This window comes from Loxodonta africana, chromosome 2 (assembly GCF_030014295.1).
Source record: "Loxodonta africana isolate mLoxAfr1 chromosome 2, mLoxAfr1.hap2, whole genome shotgun sequence".
In the NCBI taxonomy this organism is placed as follows: Eukaryota; Metazoa; Chordata; class Mammalia; order Proboscidea; family Elephantidae; genus Loxodonta; species Loxodonta africana.
In genome coordinates this window covers 40721563-40743846 of record NC_087343.1, presented here as the reverse complement: position 1 = coordinate 40743846, position 22284 = coordinate 40721563, and the positions used below count along the sequence as shown (strand labels likewise).

Sequence of the window (22284 nt, the reverse complement as noted above, 5' to 3'; positions counted from 1 at the left end):
ACTGGAATTTTCAGAACTCAGCAATTAACCAATGACCTAGGTGTGACAGTTGTGTAATGTTGTGAAACAGGTGTCAATATGACTTGTTTTGAAAAATAAGATGCTAAAACACAATTTTTGAATCCCCAAATTATGCCTATCAAATGTCACTCTGGGTGATGATATGAAAAAGATAATAAGGTGTCCCAAATACAGAAGCATGTAATTCTTTCCCAGTCCCAGATGTGACCTGTCCACCGAAGGGAAGCCTGAAGAGAAAAATCAGTCCAGGAGATGGCCTCTAGCAGGGCTCTTGGTGAACCCAACAAAAATGACAAGCTTCCCAAAACCCCAGTCACACTTAAACCACCAGTTCAGGAATTACCTCAAACTAAATTAATACTAAATTATGTGATATTATTGTTGGATCATCTCTCCTGTGTGTAGAAATAACGATTTTGAGAAGAATATAAGCAGGAAGGCCCAAATGACAAAAAAGAAACTGAAAATCAGATAAAATGTTAAAAAAAACCAAATTACGTAAAAGGTAACATGTGAAACCAATCATGATTTTACTACTAAAGCATTCTATTAGAACTAATAAGGCCATTAGTTGCTGTGTCCAAATATAAGAAACTCCAATTTACCATTAAAAAGGCTGTAATTATAAATAACTTCAAAAATATATAAAATATAAATAACTATAAAAATATATAAAATTATTTCTAGCATGTTAATAATTGTCTGGTTTTATTTTCTACTATTTCTTCATTTCACCTTCCAAAATGTGACTTTTTATTTCACTGCAATATGTCTATCATTTTTTTTTTCTCAAGAAAATCAGACATAATTCTCTGCCTTTTGCACTATTTGATTCCTATGGTCATTGTTAACACAATTTATTTCAGAGTATTTAATGAGGTCATAACACCATCCTTTAGAAACTCCCTGCATCAAATTTGGCATTTCAGTCAGACAGGCTGATTCCCTTTGAATTGGAGTCCCAGCACTTGGTCTCAATTTATTACTTTTAAACAGCTTTGTCTCCTTGCCAGGCACTGCCAAGGGGATACACAATCCTTTATCCACCCTCTGGCAAGTATTAAAATTATTAGCTCTTCCAAAATCTCTCTCACATTCTTCCCTCCCTCGCCCACAGGAGTTTGCATGTCTTTCTTCCTTCATCCAGTTATCTCTTATTTAGCTGACTACATTCGGCATGTATTAATTTCTTATCATTCTAAATATATGAATTTTTAAAATGATTTATACTGCAATGAGAACAGCTGTAATTATTTTGCCTATAGTTTACACATTCCAAATTCCTAGCCATCTGAAATTCTCTTAAAAGTCTTTGATAATTCTAAGCACCATTATCCTCTCATGTCCTTAAGGCATAGGAGATCATTAAAGATTTTTGAAGAAATTTGAGATGTGGCTAGAAATTGGTTAAGGTGAGAAGCAAGGGCCAGAAGAAGAGATATCTGAGGTGGTTTGAAAGGAAGTAGGCAGAGAGTCACCCAGCATTGTCAGGAAGTGAGATATGCGGCAGGAGAGAGAGAGAGGCCAGGAGGAGGCAAAGGAGGAGAGAGGTGAAAAATTCCATTCTGTCTCCCTCTGTGGTGACCAGTGGTCTTAAGCCTTGGCTGGGGTAGCTAACAGCAACCTCCCCATCACCAAAGAGTCTGAAGCAATAATTTCTACCAACTCATCTTACTACTCCAGAGAATGGTAGCTCTAGTTCTTAGCCACGAATAAAGGTGATAGTCAGCAAGCATGGGGATAGAGAAAAGGGTTGGTAAGAGAAGTAGCAGAGCATGAGTCACGCATTAGGACAACTTGTGCCACATTATACTTATGCAATGCGTACTATAGGCTTAAACTGCTAACAGTATACTATGCATTAACGAACTTCTAGAAAAATTGTTCTATAAAACCTTTTCGATATTAAAACATCTTTGTTCTTCCTTGAGTTTTTGAAATCTTTCGTCTTTCTCAAATTGTACACGGACAAGTTCTTCTTCCACGTGTTTATATTTTTCTTGAAACCTGTGTGTAACCCGCATCAGATTGAAATCAGTTTGACGTGGTATCAGGTTTCTAAGTCTCTAAATGAAGAAAGCATTTCAAGAGATTCTGGTATTAGAGAATAAACAACATATTGTCATTATAAGCACACATAACATTTGTCTTCAAAGTAAAATTTCTATGAACTACCATTTTTGATGATTAAAATAAATGAAAGCCCCATACCAATCACTTGTACCTTTAACTGAAAGCAACACCAACAAAATAGATTTAAATCTCTTATTACAGAATAGCCTCATAGACACTTTTATAGTTAGATTTTTTACAGTGAGTTTAATTTTCAAAGAAGGGTATTTGTATTCTTGGAAATACATTTTCACAAAAGTAACTTTTAAAAACCAGTTTCACCACATAAGAGGTGATATAAGAAGTTAGATTCTTCCCATTACTTAGGTCACTTTTTAGCAAAAAATGAAGACACACTAAAACTCTCAGGCCACTAGAAATGAGAGGGGTGCAGCACAAGAGAATGAGCTCTTAAAGATGATTATAAAGGGCAACTGCAGAATAACACCCCTAATGTATTTAATTAAGCTCAATGGCACTGGGTTTTATATCCAAAAGTCATCTTCTCAGAAGTCAAAGATTTACTTAAAAAAAAAAAAAAGGTACCACTGCACAAATCATTCTGGCTTGTCTCTTTTAAAATTGCTTCAGTAGATACTGTCACTTACTCAAAACAACATGTAAAAACCTTTGAGATAGCCTTAAGCCCTTTCACGCCCACCTGCTTTTCTCAGTCAAAACAATGGCCTTGACTTCATCTTCACAGAGCAATGAAATGTGAGCTCTCTTAACTTCCTACCTCTCCACTTCAACACACGCCAAAATACCTATTAAGGTATTTAGGGTATTAAGATATTGCATAGCCTACTGGTTGAGTGTGTGGCTTCTAGACTCAGATGGCCTAGGTTTGAGTTTCAGCTCTACCACCTACTAGCTGCATGAATTGGACAAATGACCTAACCCTTCTATGCCTCAGTTTCATCATCTACTAAAATGGAATAATAACAACACTTACAGGGCTCTTGTGAAGATCAAGTGAGATAATATACATGTGCACCAGGAGCAGGGCTTGGTACATGACTCCATGCTTTCAATAAATTTTAGTCATTATTAATATTACAACATAATAAAGACCACATCTCCACCATCCGGTATCAAAGAACAAGCCACGTCTACTTTTTTGTATAGATAAATGCCCCTCCACCTGAATCACTGATTGCATCTGCCTCTTTTGTTCTCCAGGGGATCTCCCGCCAAGCTGTGTGCCTCATATCAGTCTTTCATATCTCCTGCCACTGATTCTTTTTTTCAACTAGCAAGTTATCCCAGTCTATATATCCACAAAACAAACAAATCAATAGCCTTACGCTTCCTTTGAGATTCTCTCCTTCCAGCTACTGTATTTCTTTTCTCTTCTCCTTTACCTCTACATTCCTTGAAAGGATAATCTATGCTCCCTTCTTTCACATCTCCAATTCACTCCCCAACTCACTGCAATCTGGCTTTTACTCATACCATTCTACTGAAGCATGTTGCTCTCTCTGAAATGTAAACTCTTAAGATGGTTGGGGGCCTTGGGTGGCACAAATAGTTAAGGGTTCAACTACTAGCCCAAAGGTTGGCAGTTCAAACTCACCCAGAGGCACCTTGGAAGACAGGCCTGGCAATCTGCTTCCAAAAGGTCACAGCCCTGAAAATGCTATGTAGCAGTTCTATTCTGTGCACATGGGTTGGCCGTGAGTGGGAATAAACTTGATGGCAACTAACAATGACAACAACAAAAAGAGTTGAGACTTTTCCAGTGTCATTCACAGTGAGGCACCTAACATAAAGTAGGAGCTCATTAAATATTTGTTCAACAAATGAATGATTGATTCTCAAAGACTGTATATGACCAACATTAAACCAATGGCCTCTGGGTGATCCGCTTATAGCACTTTCCATTGTAGACTGCTTTATAGTTTACAGAGCATTTTCTTGTATACCATCTCCTCAAAGACATACAAAAGCCCAACTCTGAGGCAGGTAGAATGAATTACACTCACTTTTACAGTTTTAAAAAAACTGAAGCTAAAAGTTTTTCAGTGACTGGTCCAAAGTCAACCAGCATGCAAGTGAAGGATGCAGGATTTAACAGTAAATTATGGGGCTTTAATCTTAATCTAATTTCCCAGCTTTGTATAGGTGCTGAGTCCATTCTGCTACCAAGCTTCTGGGGATGCCTATCAACAATGGACAAATCTGAAAATGGGGGTGGTCCTCACATCTGTTATGTCATGATGACATTAAAACGTTTTAATTATCTCCATTTCTATTTAGTGCTCTGTATCAGTGTAGCTCATCATCCAGCCTTGGAAACCCTATGGGGTGGTTCTACTCTGTCCTATAAGGTCACTATGAGTTGGAATCGACTCAATAGCAATTTTTTTTTTTTTTTCTTAATCAGTGCAGCATTCAGCATTACCTTAGAAGGCTCTCTCTAAGTTTTGCTTAACATAGGGAAATAGCATAGGAACTGGAGAGAATCATCGACTAAAAAGTTGTACCAACTAATCGAACACATCTAATGAGTATTTGTAATGGTCAAAGCTCTGAACTAGGCATATTTCTTAAATCTAAGGTACCAAAAGTCTTGTGAGGCCATATGACAAATAAATAATGAAGAGTTAGGTAACAGTTATCAGGAGCAGAGGGTTAATAGCCAGGGAGTGAGAATGACCTGTGCCCTAGGAGTCCCAAAGGAAGAAGTCATGTGTACTGGAAAGGCCGCACAGAACTAGATGGAGAAGAAAAGTTTTGGGGAAGAAGAGAGATGAGACGGGTAGGCTTGGGTAAAAGGAAAAAAAAAAAGCATGAATATACAAGTCATTTTCAAGGACAGGCTGTCTTTCAGCGTCAAAGAAAGAAAGAAGTTATGCTAAACACAAAAAAAGAACTAAGATTGTAAGACAGGTTGAGACCACATAGTGAAGGACCTGAATGTCAGTTTAGAGTAGACACAGGGTATGTATAAAACAGATGGTTTGGGAGCAGAGAAAGAACCCAGTCAAAGCAGAATTTAGGGAAGATTAATCAAGAAACTGGTTAACCTCTAGCAGAGAGCCTGAAGATAAGGAGCCATGTTAGCAGGTTCATGAGGCCATCTGAGAAGATATGATAAGAGTGGGAATGGAAAGAGGGCAGACATAAAGACTACTGGAAATTACGAACAAACAATCTGATAAGCCACTAGCAGTGTGGATAAGATGGAAACCCCCCCCAAAACAAACCCATTGCTATTGAGTCAATTCTGACTCATAGCCACCACATAGGATGGAGTAGAACTGCCCTATAGGGTTTCCAAAGTTGTAAGCCTTTATGGAAGCAGACTGACACATTTTTCTCCTGTGGAGTGGCTGGTGGATTTGAACCACCACCCTTTCAATTAGCAGCCAAGCACTTAACCACTGTGCCACCAGGGCTCCTGGATAAGATGGAGGGAGACATCAAAAAGGGATAAGTGAAATCAAAACATTAGCATAAAATAAAACCTAAGCAGGGCCAACAACATAAGTAAATGATATAGATACCCCATGGGGCCACTTTCAGAATGCAGCATCACTGTTATTTCTTTGTGAGGTTTTACCCTGCGACATACATATGTTTCTTTATGTACCTACCTCTCGAAAAGCCTCACTTTTCATGTTTTGAAGTCTTACACTTGTCAGAGGCTGCATGGTTTGCATTTCTGATCCAGTCATTCCACTTTTCTTCTTTTTCTGAAGAGCAATGTACAATTGATATAAAAGTTTTGTGGCTGCCCCAGGCTTTTCGGTTATGATGCTCTGGGCCACATTCTGATCAAACTGCACACCCAGAAGGTGAAGCGTTGGCTCCAGTCGAGAAAAATTATTAAGTTTGGCGCTTGAAACCCTAGGTGTTGAAAGTATTTTACATAATTAGACAGTGGCATTGAATTAAAACAAATTAACTTTTTTTTTTTTAACAACACAGAGCAGAGGGATAAACCTGATTCAGTATTACGAATTATACCATGTTCTCCTCCCTGGAACCACTCATTTATGTAAATAGACTAGGATTTCTAATTGTCCAAGTCTACCTGAATTCCATGCGTTTATTTCTCTTGAAAGGCTAAACTAAAATCCATTAATTTTATACATTTTCTGCTCTAACTTGATGATATAATTTCTACAGAAAGTCAACACAAAGCCAGACAACTAAACGCCTTTTTCCAAATGGAAAATCTTAACTATGGTTTTGAAAAAAAAATTTTTTTCTACTCTGAAGGCAAAATTGCGATTGAAATGTCAATTTCTTTAAATGATATAAATACCAGAGTCTGAAAATAGTCCTAAATGTTGCACTGGCAACTCTGACATGATCCTCTCAGGTACTGTCTGAAATATTTAATTAAATAATGTTAACTACACAATCAAATTAATTATATAATCTTCACTGTACAGTTTACAGTTTACAGTATGACCTTAAAAATCAATCAAGACTTTCTAATTAGAGGTTACATTTATTTTTGAATGATCTATTATCAAATTAGGCCCAAATTTTAGAATAAATTTCATTAATTCATTCATTTATTTCTTCAATCACTGTGCCACTGGGGCCTCAATCTTTCAATTAGGAGACACTTACTAAGTATCCATTACATACCAAGGATTTGTTAAAGTGTGAGGGTTAGAAAGGTGAGTTAGAGTCGCTGCCCTTGAGGAGTTCATAAAAAAAAAAATTTTTTTTTTTCTAGGTGTTGGGAAAAGAAAATGGGTAAACAAGTAATACTAAACTGAGTTAAGTGTTTTAGTAGACATCCCAAATAATCTAAGGTGGTTAACGAGCCTTAAAAATCTAGTGACAGATGGAAGGTAAAAATACAGGACGCATTTTCAACTCCTGCACCTCTTATGATCAAAACGGATAAAATCTCAATTTTTACACAAGACACTGGCCAGTTTTCTTCTTACTTTAACTTCCTCATGATCAGTGACATTATTTAACAGAAAAAGTATACTGAATATGCTTGAATATAAGTCAAGCATGCCCCGCCCCTACCACACACCCCCAGAATATCTCAGAACACAGGGGGTTGCTATATATTTGAGTCCTTACAGAATCTCTAAAATTATGAGGTGTTCACTCAATTACTCCATTTTGGACTATAAAACTACCTGAAGAAATACAATGACCTTCAATGACCTAAAGTTTTGTAAACTTAGGGAGACCATTTAACAGAATGGGAAAACAGAAGATATTTTTAAAGGGGAGGTTAAGAAAAAAGTTGGTCTGTTTGCTTTTTATTACTGAGCTGCAAGAGTTCCTTATACTATATTTGGGTACAACATCACTCTTAGGAATATATATTCTCAAATATTTCTTCTTAGTCTGTGGCTAGACTTATAGTTTGTTCCTAATGTCTTTTGATGAGCAAATGTTTTTGGATTTTAATGAAGTCCAACTTATAAATTTTCTTTCCTTTATTGTTTTCTGTGTTATGCCTTTCACATTGAGGTCTATGTTCCACTTATGTTCCACTGAGGTCCTAAAATGAGAGGATAAAGTAAACCATGTTCTGAAGCTGATGACTGAGAAACAGTGTAGTCAGATCGGTGGCATGCTCTCCCATGCTTAGAGAAGTACTTATCATACCCTTTCCATCTTCCAACCACAGTTGACATTTCATCCCTTTCCCACCCTTGGAGTCCTATGTGTCTTGCACATTAATACATATTTGGAAAGATGTGGACTCAGAGACACTTGTCAGAGCTTTGGTCTGGGTGACAACCTTGGGCTCCAAAATAAATCACTACTCATTTCCAAATTTTGTCAAAGCCCAGCCCTGCACCCAAGAAAAGGGAGAACACTTCCCTTCCTCTCACTTGTACCATGTAGCCCCCCAAATGCAGTGTGTTGTTGTTGTTCTTAGGTGCCATCAAGTTGGTTCCAACTCATAGCGACCCTATGAACAACAGAAGGAAACACTGCCCTGTCCTGAGCCATCCTTACAATCGTTTTCATTGTTGCACCCACTGTGTCAATCCACCTCATTGAGGGTCTTCCTCTTTTCCAGGGACTGATCCCTCCTGACAACATGTCCAAAGTATGTACGACACAGTTTCGCCATCCTTGCCTCTATGGAGCATTCTGGCTGTACTTCTAAGACAGATTTGTTTGTTCTTTTGGCAGTCCATAGTATATTCAATATTCCTCACCAACACCATAATTCAAAGGCGTCGATTCTTCTTCGGTCTTCCTTATTCATTGTCAAGCTTTTTTCCAACTTTCGCATTCCAATCACCAGTAATTGTCAATGTACCTTGACTGCATGTTCGATCAATTTCAGACTGTAACCCCTGATAAAAATCTTCTATTTCTTCATCTTTGGCCCTAGTTAGTGGCTGGTGTGTAAACTTGAATAATAGTCTTATTAACTGGTCTTCCTTGTAGGTGTATGGATATTATCCTATCACTGACAGCGTTGTACTTCAGCATAGATCTTGAAATGTTCTTTTTGATGGTGAATGCAACACCATTCCTGTTTGAGTTGTCATTCCCAGCATAGTAGACTATATGATTTTCTGATTCAAAATAGCCAATACCAGTCCATTTCAGCTCAGTAATGCCTAGGATATCGATGTTTATGTGTTCCATTTCATTTTTGATGATTTCCAATTTTCCTAGATTCATACTTCGTACATTCCAGTTTCCAATTTTTAATGGATGTTTGCAACTGTTTCTTCTCATTTTGAGTTGTGCCACATCAGCAAATGAAGGTCCCGAAAGCTTTACTCCATCCATGTCATTAAGGTCAACTCTACTTTGAGGAGGCAGGTCTTTCCCAGTCATCTTTTGAGTGCATTCCAACCTGGAGGGCTCATCTTCCAGCACTATATCAGACAATGTTCCGCTGCTTTTCATAAAGCTTTCACTGGGTAATGCTTTTCAGAAGTAGACTGTCGGGTCCTTCTTCCTAGTCTGTCTTAGTCTGGGAGCTCAGCTGAAAGCTGTCCTCCATGGGTGACCCTGCTGGTATCTGAATACCGGTGGCATAGCTTCTAGCATCACAGCAATACGCGAGCCCCCACAGTACGACAAACTGACACGTAAAATGCAGTGTACTCCTGCATATTTTGTGACTCAGTTACCCATCATACTGTGGCAGTCAAGTCTATTCCAACTCATAGTGGCGCTATAGGACAGAGTAGAACTGCCCCACAGGGTTTCTAAGGAATGTCTCGTGGATTCAACTGCCGACCTTTTAGTTAGCAGCTGTGCTCTTGATGATTGTACCACCAGGGATCCCAGTTACCCGGTAAGCTTTAAAATTGCTTTTGCAGGCTGGCCAAAGAAGTCAGGTATGATAGGACTTCCCTATGGAAGGTTATGCATACATTCCTAATTTCTAACCAATCAGACTTTTGGAAACATAACTGGTTTCTAAGTTGGTGGAATCCTGCCTTTGTCATAGCATATTCTCAGTCAGTGTGGCATCATAACTAACAGTTGTTTTTGAACGGGGAGAAACCTCTGGGACATCTTTGCTCTGGAGACAAATCATGACGTAAATGATGACTCCAAGAGAATAAGGAACGTACTCTGGGAACGTTTTCTCCCTCTCTGCCTGCAGTCCTTATTTACCAAGGGATTACATTTCTCCTCTCCTGTTTGCCACCTGGTGAGGGAACACATCTTCTTACAGGTTAAGTAGATACTGTCCTTTCAAGGATACCTTTGTTTTTTTTTTTTGTTAAATAATCTGCTAATTTTTACCCTTTGGGAAGGACTAACGATATTTAACAACAGAATTCTTTCAGAGTAGATAAGCTAGTCTTAGAATTAAATTGTTTCCAAGACACAAAACTTCAAGGTATTATTACCAAATACTTAGTTTAGAGTTTATGTTTTAGACTAAGGAAACTAAAAATATTTAGAAAAGATCCCCAAGTCTTAAGACTTGGCACTGGACAAAATAGGCTTTGACAAAGAAGAATCCTTTCCCTACCAAATATACTTGAAAAGGGTCATTCCCGTGGATTTACTGATCCTTGCCTCATTTAAAAGACCAAATACCCTGGAAAACAGTGGGTAGTGCCAAAGCTGAAGATAAACGGTATTTTGGTTGTCAGTACAGGTAGGTCCCTTTTCCCACTATTAAAAAATGCGATCACTCTCAGCAGGATGAAAAGTTAGCCCTTTGCAGTGGCTGATATGCAAGGCTGCTGCACATGGAAGTACACAGGCAACATACCTGCCCAAAGATGGGGGTGAAGGTATGAAAATCATCCTGTGTTCAGCTTGCCAAGCTCTGGCCATGGCATGGAGCTGCTTCACCTAAAAACAAGGCCCCCTTCCCTTTTGTTTACACAAAGGCCCCTCTGCTCACCAAGACCTTTGTCTACATAGTCATTTCCATCCAGATGGGGTCCCTTTTCCCACTTCACACAAACGCCCTCTGTGGCCCTGGTAATTAGGCAATTTAATATATGTAAATTACGGCAAGAGTGACCTGGGCAATATTACACTTTAAGTTTCCTATGGCTGAACACATATACTTAGAGCAGAAATAAATGAAACAGTGAATAGGAAAAACAATATAGAAAATCAGTCAAACCAAAAGTTGTGTCCTTGAAGAGATTAACAAACCTGCAGCTAAACCGACCAATATAAAGACAGAATACTCAAATTATTAAAATCAGCCATGGGAAGAGGAGGCATCACTACTGACCTAACAGGAAAAAAAAAAAAAAAAGATTATAAGCAATGTTGGAATACTATGATAACTTAGACTAAATGAAAATATTCCCAGAAAGAAATAGAAAACCTAAATAGACCCATAACAAACAAAGAGACTGAATCAGTAATTTAACAATTTCCCACAAAGAAAAGCCCAGGTTCAGGTGGCCTCACTGGTAAATTCTACCAAGCATTTAAAGAGAAATTAACACCAATACTTTACAAACTTGTTCAAAAAATAAAAGGGAAGGGAACACTTCCCAACTCAGTCTATGAGGTTAGTATTACTCCGACACCAATACCAGAAAAAGACATTACAAAAAAAGAAAACTACAGACCAATATCTCTATGGATATTGATGGGAAAAATCTAGCAAACCAAACCCATTAATATATATATAAATGACTATACACCAAGACCAAATGTGATTTATTCCAAAAATGCAAGGTTGCTTTAACATCTGAAGATCAAGAAATATAATAGAACATGTTAATAAAGGATAGAAACAATATAACCATCTCAACTGATACAGAAAAGTATCTGACAAAACTCAACGCCCTTTCTTGATTACAACATGGAGCAGAGTAGGGATAGAAGAGAAATTCCTCCACCTAATAAAAGGCATCTAAGAAAAACCTACAGGTACATCATAATGATGAAAGATTGAATGTTTTTCCCCTAAGATCAGGAACAAGACAAGAAGGACTGCTCTTGCTACTTCTTTTCAGCTTTGTTCTAGAAGTTCTAGCCTGAGCAACTGTGCAGGTAAAAGAAATAAAAGGCATCCAGATTGGAAAGAAAGAAGTAAAACTATCTATTCACAGATGACATAATCTGTACATAGAAAATCCCAAGGTATCCATAAGAAACTATTAAAACTAATAACTGAACTCAGTAAGGTTACAGGATGAAAAAAATACAAAAATTAATTATATTTCTATACAGCAGAAGTTAACAAACTAAAAAAATTATGTAAGGAATTGCTTTTACAATAGCATCAAAAGAGATAGTTAGGAATAAATTTAACAAAAGAAGTTAAAGATTGCACACAGAATACTATTAAACATTTTTAATTAAAATTAAAGATTTAGATAAATTGAAAGACTTCCCTGTTCAAGAATTGGAAGATATAATATTGTTCAGATGGCAATACTCTCCAACTTGTTGTACAGATTCAACACAATTCCTCTCAAAATTCCAGCTGTTCTTCCCCCTCCCCTTTGCCAGAAACTGGCAAGCTGTTTCTAAAATTCATATACTAATGCAAAGAACCTAGGATAGCCAAAACAATCTTGAAAAAAAAAAAAAAAGAACAAAGTTGGAGTACTCACATTTCCCAGTTTTAAAGCTTACTCCTAAGCTAGAATAATCAATACAGTGTGGTGCTAGTATATGGGCCAGACCCAAAGGACATATAAAATCATTAGAAAAGAACTGAGAGCCCAGATTGAACCCTTGAATTCATAATCAAATGATTTTTGACAAGGATGACAAGACCAGTCAATGGAGGAAGAAGAGCTTCTTCAACAAATGGTGTTAAGACAATTGAATATCCACATGCAAAGGAATAAAGATGGACCTCCACCTGATACGATAGAAAAACTGAACACAAACTAGATCAAGACCTAAGTGTAACAGCAAAATTGTAAAACTCTTAGAAGAAGAAAACATAGAAGTGAATCTTTGTGACCTTGATTACGCAATGATTTTTTGATATGACACCAAAACACATCAAAAGAAAAAATAGATATATTGGACTTCATCAAAATTAAAGACTTTTGTGGAAGAGTACCATTAAGAAAATGAAAAGACAACCCACTGAATGGGGAAAAAGTATATTTGTAAATCGTATATCTGATAAGGGACTTTTCTGCCAAAGATATAAAATAGCACACACAATTTAACAGTAAAAAGACAAACTAATTGTGCTCATGAGGAACCTTTACATAGATCAAGAGGCAGCTGTTTGGACAGAACAAGGGGATACTGATTGGTTGAAAGTCAGGAAAGGGGTGCATTAAGGTTGTATTCTTTCACCATACCTATTTAATCTGTATGCTGAGCAAATAATACGAGAAGCTGGACTATATGAAGAAGAACGGGGCATCAGGATTGGAGCAAGACTTATTAACAACCTACCTTATGCAGATGACACAACCTTGCTTGCTGAAAGTGAAGAGGACTTGAAGCTCTTACTAATGAAGATCAAAGAGCACAGCCTTCAGTATGGATTGCCCCTCAACATAAAGAAAACAAAAATCCTCACAACTGGACCACTGAACAACATCACGAAAAACGGAGAAAAGATTGAAGTTGTGAAGGATTTCATTTTACTTGGATCCACAATCAACAGCCATGGAAGCAGCAGTCAAGAAATCAAAAGACGCATTGCATTGGGCAAATCTGCTGCAAAAGACCCCTTCAAAGTGTTGAAGAGCAAAGATATCACCTTGAAGATTAAGGCGCGCCTGACCCAAGACATGGTATTTTCAATTGCATCATATGCATGTGAAAGCTGGACGATGAATAAGGAAGACCGAAGAAGAATTGATGCCTTTGAATTGTGGTGCTGGCAAAGAATATTGAATATACCATGGACTGCCAAAAAAACAAATCTGTCTTAGAAGAAGTACAACCAGAATGCTCCTTAGAGGGAAGGATGGTCAGACTGCATCTTACATACTTTGGACATGTTGTCAGGAGGGATCAGTCCCTGGAGAGGGACATCACGCTTGGCAGAGTACAGGGTCAGGGGAAGAGGGGAAGACCCTCAACGAGGTGGATTGACACAGTGGCTGCAACAATGAGCTCAAGCATAACAATGATCGTAAGGATGGCTCAGGACAGGACAGTGTTTCATTCTGTTGTGCATAGGGTTGCTATGAGTCGGAACTGAGTCGACGGCACTTAACAACAACAATTTAAAAACAGGCAAAGAATTTGAATAAACATTTCCCCAGTGAAGATACACAAATAGCCAATAAGCACATGTAAAGATACTCAACATCATTACTTATTAAAAAACCTTTTGCTGTCGAGTCAATTCTAACTCATAGCGACCCTATAGGACAGAGTAGAACTGCCCCACAGAGTTTCCAAGGAGCACCTGGTGGATTCAAACTGCCAACTTTTTGGTTAGCGGCCGCACCTCTTAACCACTACACCACCAGGGTTATTCCAGAAATGTAAATCAAAATCACAATGAGTCAGCACTTCGCACTCACTAGTATAAAGGATAGAAAAAATATAACCATATCAAATGATACAGAAAAAGTACCTGACAAAACCTAACATGCTTTCATGATTACAACATTCAGCAGAGTAGGAATAAAAGCAGTATGGTTATAATAAAAAAGACAGACAATAACACATATTAGCAAGGGTATGAAGAAGTAGGAATCCACACTTATTGCTAGTGGGAATGTAAATGGAAACAGTTTGGCAGTTCCTCAAAATATAGAGTGACCATGTTGTTGCTGTTGTGTGCCATGGCATCGATTTTGACTAATAGCGACCTTATTTGACTGAGTAAAACTGCCTCATAGGGTTTCCCAGGCTGTAATCTTTATGGAAGCAGACTGCCATATCTTTCTCCCTCACAGTCTCTGGGTGGGTTCGAACGGCCAACCTCTTGGTTAGCAGTTCAGCGCGAAACCACCATACCACCAGGGCTCCTTAGAGTGACCATATGACCCAACAATTTCACTCCTACATTTATACCCAAGAGGAATGAAAACATATGTCCACATGAAAAACTGGTAAACAAGTGTTCATAGCGGCATTATTCATAATAGCCAAAAAGTAGAATAAACTCAAATGTCCATCAAATGACGAATGGATAAACAAAATGTTGTATATCAATATTATTGAAATTATTTGGCAAGGAATAAAAATAAAGATGTACTGATACACACACTAAAACATAGATGAACCTTGAAAATATTATGCTAAGTACAAGAAGTCAGTCACAAAAGACCACATATTGTTTAATTCAATGACATTATAGAATAAGCAAATCCACGGAAACAGAAAATAGATTAGCAGGTTCCAAGGGCTAAGGAAGGGAGAAGAGGGAGATGCTACTAATGAGTACAGACTTGTTTTAGGGCGATGAAAATTTTTTAAACTTAGTGATGATGGTTATGAAGTATGGGAATATACTAAAACCACTGAGTTGTACACTTTTATATGGTAAATTTTATAGTTTGTGAACTATAGCTCATTAAAGCTGCTAAAATAAAAAGAACATTATGGATATTTGTATTAAGCCAGGCACTCCTTGGATATTTGTATTAGCTAAGTTCTATTTTATATTTTTAAAATAGGGAATATTAATTGGCCACTGTCATGGATTGAATTATGTCCCCCCCAAAATGTGTGTATCAGTTGGGCTGGGCCATCATTCCCAGTATTGTGTGATTTTCCTCTATGTTGTAAATCCTGCCTCTACGGTGTTAATGAGGGCGTATGGGTGGCTTTTGTGTTAGTGAGGCAGGACTCAACCTACAGGATTGGACTGTGTCTTGAGGCAGTCTCTTGAGATATAAAAGACAGAAGCAAGCAGAGAGACAGGTCGACCTCATACCACCAAGAAAGCAGCACCGGGAGCTGGCGCATCCTTTGGATACAGGGTCCTTGCACCTGAGAACCTCCTTGACCCGGGGAAGACTGAGGACAAAGGCCTTCCTCCAGAGCTGACAGAGAGAGAGAAAGCCTTCCCTTGAAACCAACGCCCTGAATTTGGACTTTTAGCCTACTTAACGTGAGGAAATAAATTTCTCTTTGTTAAAGCCATCTACTTGTGGTATTTCTCACCTAGTCCTGCTATAACAGCCACCCAGGACACTACATGCTGTTTCACATCACTTGAAAGAAGGAAGAACCAATTAATGCAAGAAATCTGGCTGAAGGTTGCCGGTTTAAATGGATCCCACCTGGAAATGAGGTCTTGTTGCAACCATATAACATGCTCCCTTTTGTCCTGGACAACAGACAATACATGAGGAAGCAACGATTTCCATAGCCACGGTCTGCTTGGCTGGTTTAGGTTTGGAAGAGATCTTATGACTGATGATTCTTTAAAGGTAACTTTGGAGACTAAGATATTCTAAATGTCAAAGGAATTAACCTTTTTTAAAAGTAAAGAATAATCTCACTAACCTGCTTTCTGAAAATTCTGGAAAATCATCCTGAAGTTCAAACTTATGAAGAACTTCTCCAATTAGATAGCCACTGGAAAATGCCTTTGCAAAGGACTTGGGACCTGAATTTTAAAACATTGAGATATAAAAGTAAATACAATGTTGCACATAAAAACACAAACGAACCCACTGCCATCCAGTCGATTCTGACTCAGAGAGACCCTATCTTGCTGCATATAAAACCAAACCATACCTGTTGACATCAAGTGGATTCCAACTCATAGCAACCCTATAGGACAGAGTAGAACTGCCCCATAGAGTTTCCAAGGGGTGCCTGGTGGATTTGAACTGCCGACCCCTTAGTTAGCAGCCACTTAACCAGTACACCACCAGGGTTTCCATTGTTGCACATAGGACTTATATATTCTCATTAGGTACGAACAAAATCAAAATTCCATAATGTAACTTGAACTGTACATGACATAAAATATTTCTAAAAACAACTATTTTTTAATAATCAAAAGGAAAACAATGAAGTTTTACAATAGACATAAAGATGCAAAAGAGGTGTAAATCAACACTTGGTAACATGAAACTCTGAAAGAAAAGAAAGACAATCTTTGCTTAAAATAAACAAAACATAGCCAATAAAACTTATAAATAACTTTAGCTCTAAAACTGATATTTTACAAAATTACACTCTAATATCTCAGTTATTCCTGCAACCTATGGGTGATGATAGCATATTCTGGGCAAGTGAGGTACGATTTTTTTTAACCTTAAGATTTAATTTTAGCCTTTTACACTTTCTTAAATAACTGAATGTCATCAAGCTTTTCCTCAGTGGTTCAGAGGTGTTATTTTGGGCCAATTGTAGTTCTATGCAATGATGGAGATGGTCCAGAGGAAAGGTTGCAGGTTTTGGAGCCAGAAGCTTGTAGGTTAGAATCAAGGCTTCAAACTGGTGTGTCCAGATTAATCCCCTGCTGAGAATTCACATTTTCACCCAGATACACTGAATCAGAATGTACATTTTAAGATTTCAGTATATCTGGGGTAGAGAGGCAAATACATAAGAATGATCTGGGGATCTTGTTAAAATGTGGATTCTGATTCAGTGTATCTGGGGTGGAAATGCAAATTCTCAGTAGGGGGTCGAATGAGAACGAACCAGTTCAAACCCCTGGTTAGAATCTTGGCTCCATTCCTTACTAACTTTGCAAACCTTGGCAATCTGCTTAACCTTCTGAGTTTCAGTTCCCTCATCTCTAAAACAGATATAATAGTATCTGTCTGGGAGAGGTATTTTAAGGATTCGAAGTAATATATGAGATTTGCTTGGTAGCTGCAACATAGTGGGTACATATAGCAAGTGCAGAAAATTTGAAAAAAAAAAAGTTAAATGAAATTTGCTTTCTTAAAAAAAGTCTTTGATCCCTCCTTAGTTTTAGAACACACACACACACACACACACACACACTTTTTTTTTTTTTAATGCAGTGAAGGATATAACGTTTCATGATATTCAAGGACAAAATAATTATGAATTTATACAAAATAAATTGTATCATCACTGGCCAAAACCATCATCTCCAAAATGATTTCAAAATCCTCTAGAAATTTCTACGTGTTTCTATCCAGGTCCTTGAGGCAAAAAGTCAAAGCACTATATATCATTGTGATATCACAATCTCAAACTTATCAGATTTTCCTCCTTTTTTCTATTTGACAGAGGAGCCCCGGTGGTACAATGGTTAAGCACTAGGCTACTAACCAAAAGGTTGAAACTCACACAGTAATTTCTCAGAAGAAAGACCTGGGGTCTGCTCCCATCAAGATTACAGCCTAGAAAACTCTTTGGGACAGTTCTACTTTGTCACATGGGATCGCTATGAGTCAAAAATTGACTTGATGGAGTCTAACAACAACAACAATAATGATAAAGTGGCGAACTGAATATGAAGAAATAGCATTTCTTCACACTTCATGATGTGTAGAATTGATCCTTGATTATGTGGTTGCTGGGACAGGCAGGGTGAGGTAGACTGCTGTGAAGACCATTATGCAAAGATTTCACTCAGAAGGCCACATATTATCATAAGATTAAGAATCTTTGCAAATCTAACACCAGGGTGCAATTTTATTCAAAGATTTCCCAATGTTCCCTCTTAAAATATTTTATATTTTGAATAATAGCCTAATTCTTGGGTTGAATCAATCCAATAATGCAGGTAGCTAAATAAAAAAATGCCAATTGTTCCCCTTGACGTGACCTACTCAGGGTGAGCTCCCTGGCTTCTCACAGGTCTTGTGAAGAATAATAAATCATTAAATGGAAAACAGAACGGTCCCAGGCCCATGGTAAGTACTCAACAAATACTAGCTAATAGTATTTCCTTGAATCCATGTGGTTTAATTTAATGCCTACTATTTTTATTTAGAAGGTTGCCAGTCATAACGAATTATGGATAACATTATTGTGAAGAACGGAAATTCCAAACCACTTAATTGTGCTCATGTGGAAACTGTACATAGACCAAGAGGCAGTCACTCAAACAGAACAACGGGACACTGCATGGTTTAAAATGAGGAAAGGTATGTGTCAGGGTTGTATCCTTTCACCATACTTATTCAATCTGTATCCTGAGCAAATAATCAGAGAAGATGGACTATATGAAAAAGAACACAGCATCAGCATTGGATGAGGACTCATTAACAACCTGTGATATGCAGATGACATAACCTTGCTTACTGAAAGTGAAGAGGACTTGAAGTACCTACCAAGGAAGATCAAAGTCTAAAACCTTCAATGTGAATTGCACATCAACATAAAAAAAACAAAAATCTTCACGACTGGACCAATAAGCAACATTATGAAAAACAGAGAAAAGATTGAAGTTGTCAAGGGTTATATTTTACTTGGATCCACAATCAACACCCATGGAAGGGGCACTCAAGAAATCAAAAGATGTATTGCATTGGGCACATCTGCTGCAGAAGACCTCTTTAAAGTGCTAAAAAGCAAAGATGTCATTTTGAGAACTAAAGTGTGCCTGACCCAAGCCATGGTATTTTCAATTGACTCATATGCATACAAAAGTTGGACAATGAATAAGGAAGACCTAAGAAGAATTGATGCCTTTGAATTATGGTATTGGTGAAGAATACTGAATATACCATGGACTGCCAGAAGAACTAACAAATCTGTCTTGGAACAAGTACAGCCAGAATGCTCCACAGAACGGAGGATGGTGAGACTTCATCTCAGATACTTTGGACATGTTATCAGGAGGGACCAGTCCCTGGAGAAGGACATCATGCTTGGTAGACTAGAGGGTCAGCAAAAAAGAGGAAGACCTTCAACGAGATCAATTGACACGGTGGTACAAAAATGGGCTCAAACATAGCAATGAGTTGTGTGGATGGCCCAGGGTCGTGCAGTGTTTTGTTCTGCTGTACATAGGGTCACTATGAATCATAACTAACTCTGATGGCACCTAATAACAACAACATTTAGAAGGTAGGAGACATTGGTGGTTCAGCAGTAGAATTCTCTCCTCCATGTGGGAGGCCAGGGTTCGATTGCTGGCCAGTCTGTAGTGGAGGCTTGCATATTGTTAGGATTCAGAACAAGTTTCAGGGGAGCTTACAGATTAAGTCAGCCAAGGAAGAAAGGCCTGGAGATCTACTTCTGAAAATCAGCCAAAAAAAAAAAAAAACCCTACAGGCCACAACGGTCCTACCTGATGGTGACGACTGGGCAGCACCTTGTTCCATTATGAATGGGATCACTAGGAGTCAGGCAGCTAACAACCACATGGATATAAAGTTCAAAGAAGGACAATCAGTTGTATATTTCATTGTCAGCGTAGTTTACAACAAATAAGTAAATACAAAACATCCGTCTGCAGCTTTTAACGAATAGGACACTTCAGACTTACTGTGTGCTACCTCCGCAGAAAGAGAACAATGAGGGAAGAGCTATAGCAAATGACAAAAACAGAAAAGGGGAAGCATGGGGGAAATTAGACGTGCAGAAAATTAGACAAAGAATGAAACAGATGAAGAAAAAGGATATAAGACAGGAATGTATAACATGAGAAGATAGATAAAAAGCCAGAGAGAGAGAGAGGGAGGGAGATGGAAAGTGATAAGAGAGAGAGAAAGAAAGAGAGTAAGAAGAAAGAAAAAGCAAGAGAAAGATTTTTTTCCCCTTTGTTTTATCATATTTTTCTTCCCGCTAACTGTTGCTTAATACTGTGTCTAATTTCACGATGGCCAACTCTAAGTTAATTTGCACTAAACTACTGCAGTTTCCTATGGGGATAAACCCCCACTTGTCTGTTAGTTTGTCATACCGTGGGGGCTTCCATGTTGCTGTGATACTGGAAGCCATGCGACTGGTATTCAGATACCAGGAGGGTCAACCACAATGGACAGGTTTCAGCTGAGCTTCCAGACTAAGACAGATTAGGAAGAAGGACCTGGCAGGCTATTTCTGAAAAGAATCAGCCAGTGAAAACCTTGTGAATAACACTGGAAAACTGTCTGATATAGTGCCAGAAGATGAGCCCCCTAGGTTGGAAGGCACTCAAAAGACAATTGGGGAAGAGCTGCCTCCTCAAAGGAAAGTCGGCCTTAACAACGTGGATGGAGTCAAGTTTTTTGGACCTTCATTTGCTGATGTGGCATGACTCAAAACGAGAAGAAACAGCTGCAAACATCCATTAACAATAGGAACGTGGAATGTACAAAGTATGAATCTAGGAATACTGGAAATCATCAAAAATGAAATGGAACCCATAAATATCAATATCCTAGGCGTTAGCGAGCTGAAGTGGACTGACATTGGCCACTTTGAATCGGACAGTCATCTGCTCTACTATGCCGTAATGACAACTTGAAGAGGAATGGCACTGCATTCATCATCAAAAAGAACATTTCAAGATCTACCCTAAAGTACAACACTGTCAGTGATAGGATAATATCCATACACCTACAAGGAAGACCAGTTAATAGGACCATTATTCAAATTAATGCACCAACCACTAAGGCCACAGATGAAGAAATCAAAGATTTTTACCAGCTTCTGCAGCCTGAAATTGATCAAACATGCAGTCAGGATGCACTGATAATTACTAGTGATTGGAATGGAAAACTTGGAAACAAACAAGAAGGATCAGTAGCTGGAAAATATGGCCTTGGTGATAGAAATGATGCCAGAGATCGCGTGAGAATTTCGCAAGACCACCAGTTTATTGCAAATACCTTTTTTCACCAACATAAACGACAACTATACACATGGACCTCACCAGATGGAAAACACAGAAATCGAATCGACTACATCTGTGGAAAGAGATGATGGAAAAGTTCAATATCATCAGTCAGAACAAGGCCAGGGGCCGACTGTGGAAGAGACCATCAATTGCTCATATACAAGTTCAAGCTGAAACTGAAGAAAATTAGAACAAATTCATGATAGCCAAAGTATGACCTTGAGTATATCCTACCTGAATTTAGAGACCCTCTCAAGAATTTTTTTTTTTGTCTCAAGAATAGATCTGACACACTGAACACTAATGATCAAAGACCAGACAAGTTGTAGAATGACATCAAGGACATGATACATGAAGAAAGCAAGAGGTCATTAAAAAGACAGGAAAGAAAGAAAAGACCAAAATGGATGTCAGAAGAGACTCTGAAACTTGCTCTTGAACATTGAGTAGCTACAGTGAAAGGAAGAAATGATGAAGTAAAAGAGCTGAATAGAAGATTTCAAAGGGCAGCTCAAGAAGACAAAGTATTATAATGACATGTGCAAAGAGCTGGAGATGGAAAACCAAAAGGGAAGAACATGCCCTGCATTTCTCAAGCTGAAAGAACTGAAGAAAAAATTCAAGCCTTGAGTTGCAATAGTGAAGGACTCTATGGCAAAAATATTAAAAGATTTAGGAAGCATCAAAAGAAGATGGAAGGAATAAACAGAGTCATTATATCAAAAAGAATTGGTCGATGTCCAGCCATTTCAGGAGGTACCATATGAGCAGGAACCAGTGGTACTGAAGGAAGAAGTCCCAAGTTGCACTGAAGGCATTGGTGAAAAACAAGGCTTCAGGAATGTTTCAACAAATGGATGCAGTGCTGGAAGTGCTCACTTGTCTATGCCAAGAAATTTGGAAGACAGTTACCTCGCCAACTGACTGGAAGAGATCCATATTTATGCCTATTCCCAAGAAAGGTAATCCCACTGAATGCCGAAATTATTGAACAATATCATTACATCACACTCAAGTAAATTTTTGCTTAAGATCATTTAAAAGCAGCGGCAGCA

At 38.2% G+C, this 22284-nt stretch overlaps 1 protein-coding gene across 1 annotated transcript in view; it reads right to left on the bottom strand.

The window, feature by feature from the left end:
• Nucleotides 1-22284, bottom strand: part of SPEF2 (sperm flagellar 2) — a 219544-nt gene that overhangs the window by 184329 nt on the left and 12931 nt on the right. Inside the window, 3 exon segments of the mRNA XM_023545418.2 lie at nt 1917-2087; nt 5733-5985; nt 15973-16075. Coding sequence (XP_023401186.2) covers nt 1917-2087; nt 5733-5985; nt 15973-16075 — 527 coding nt within the window.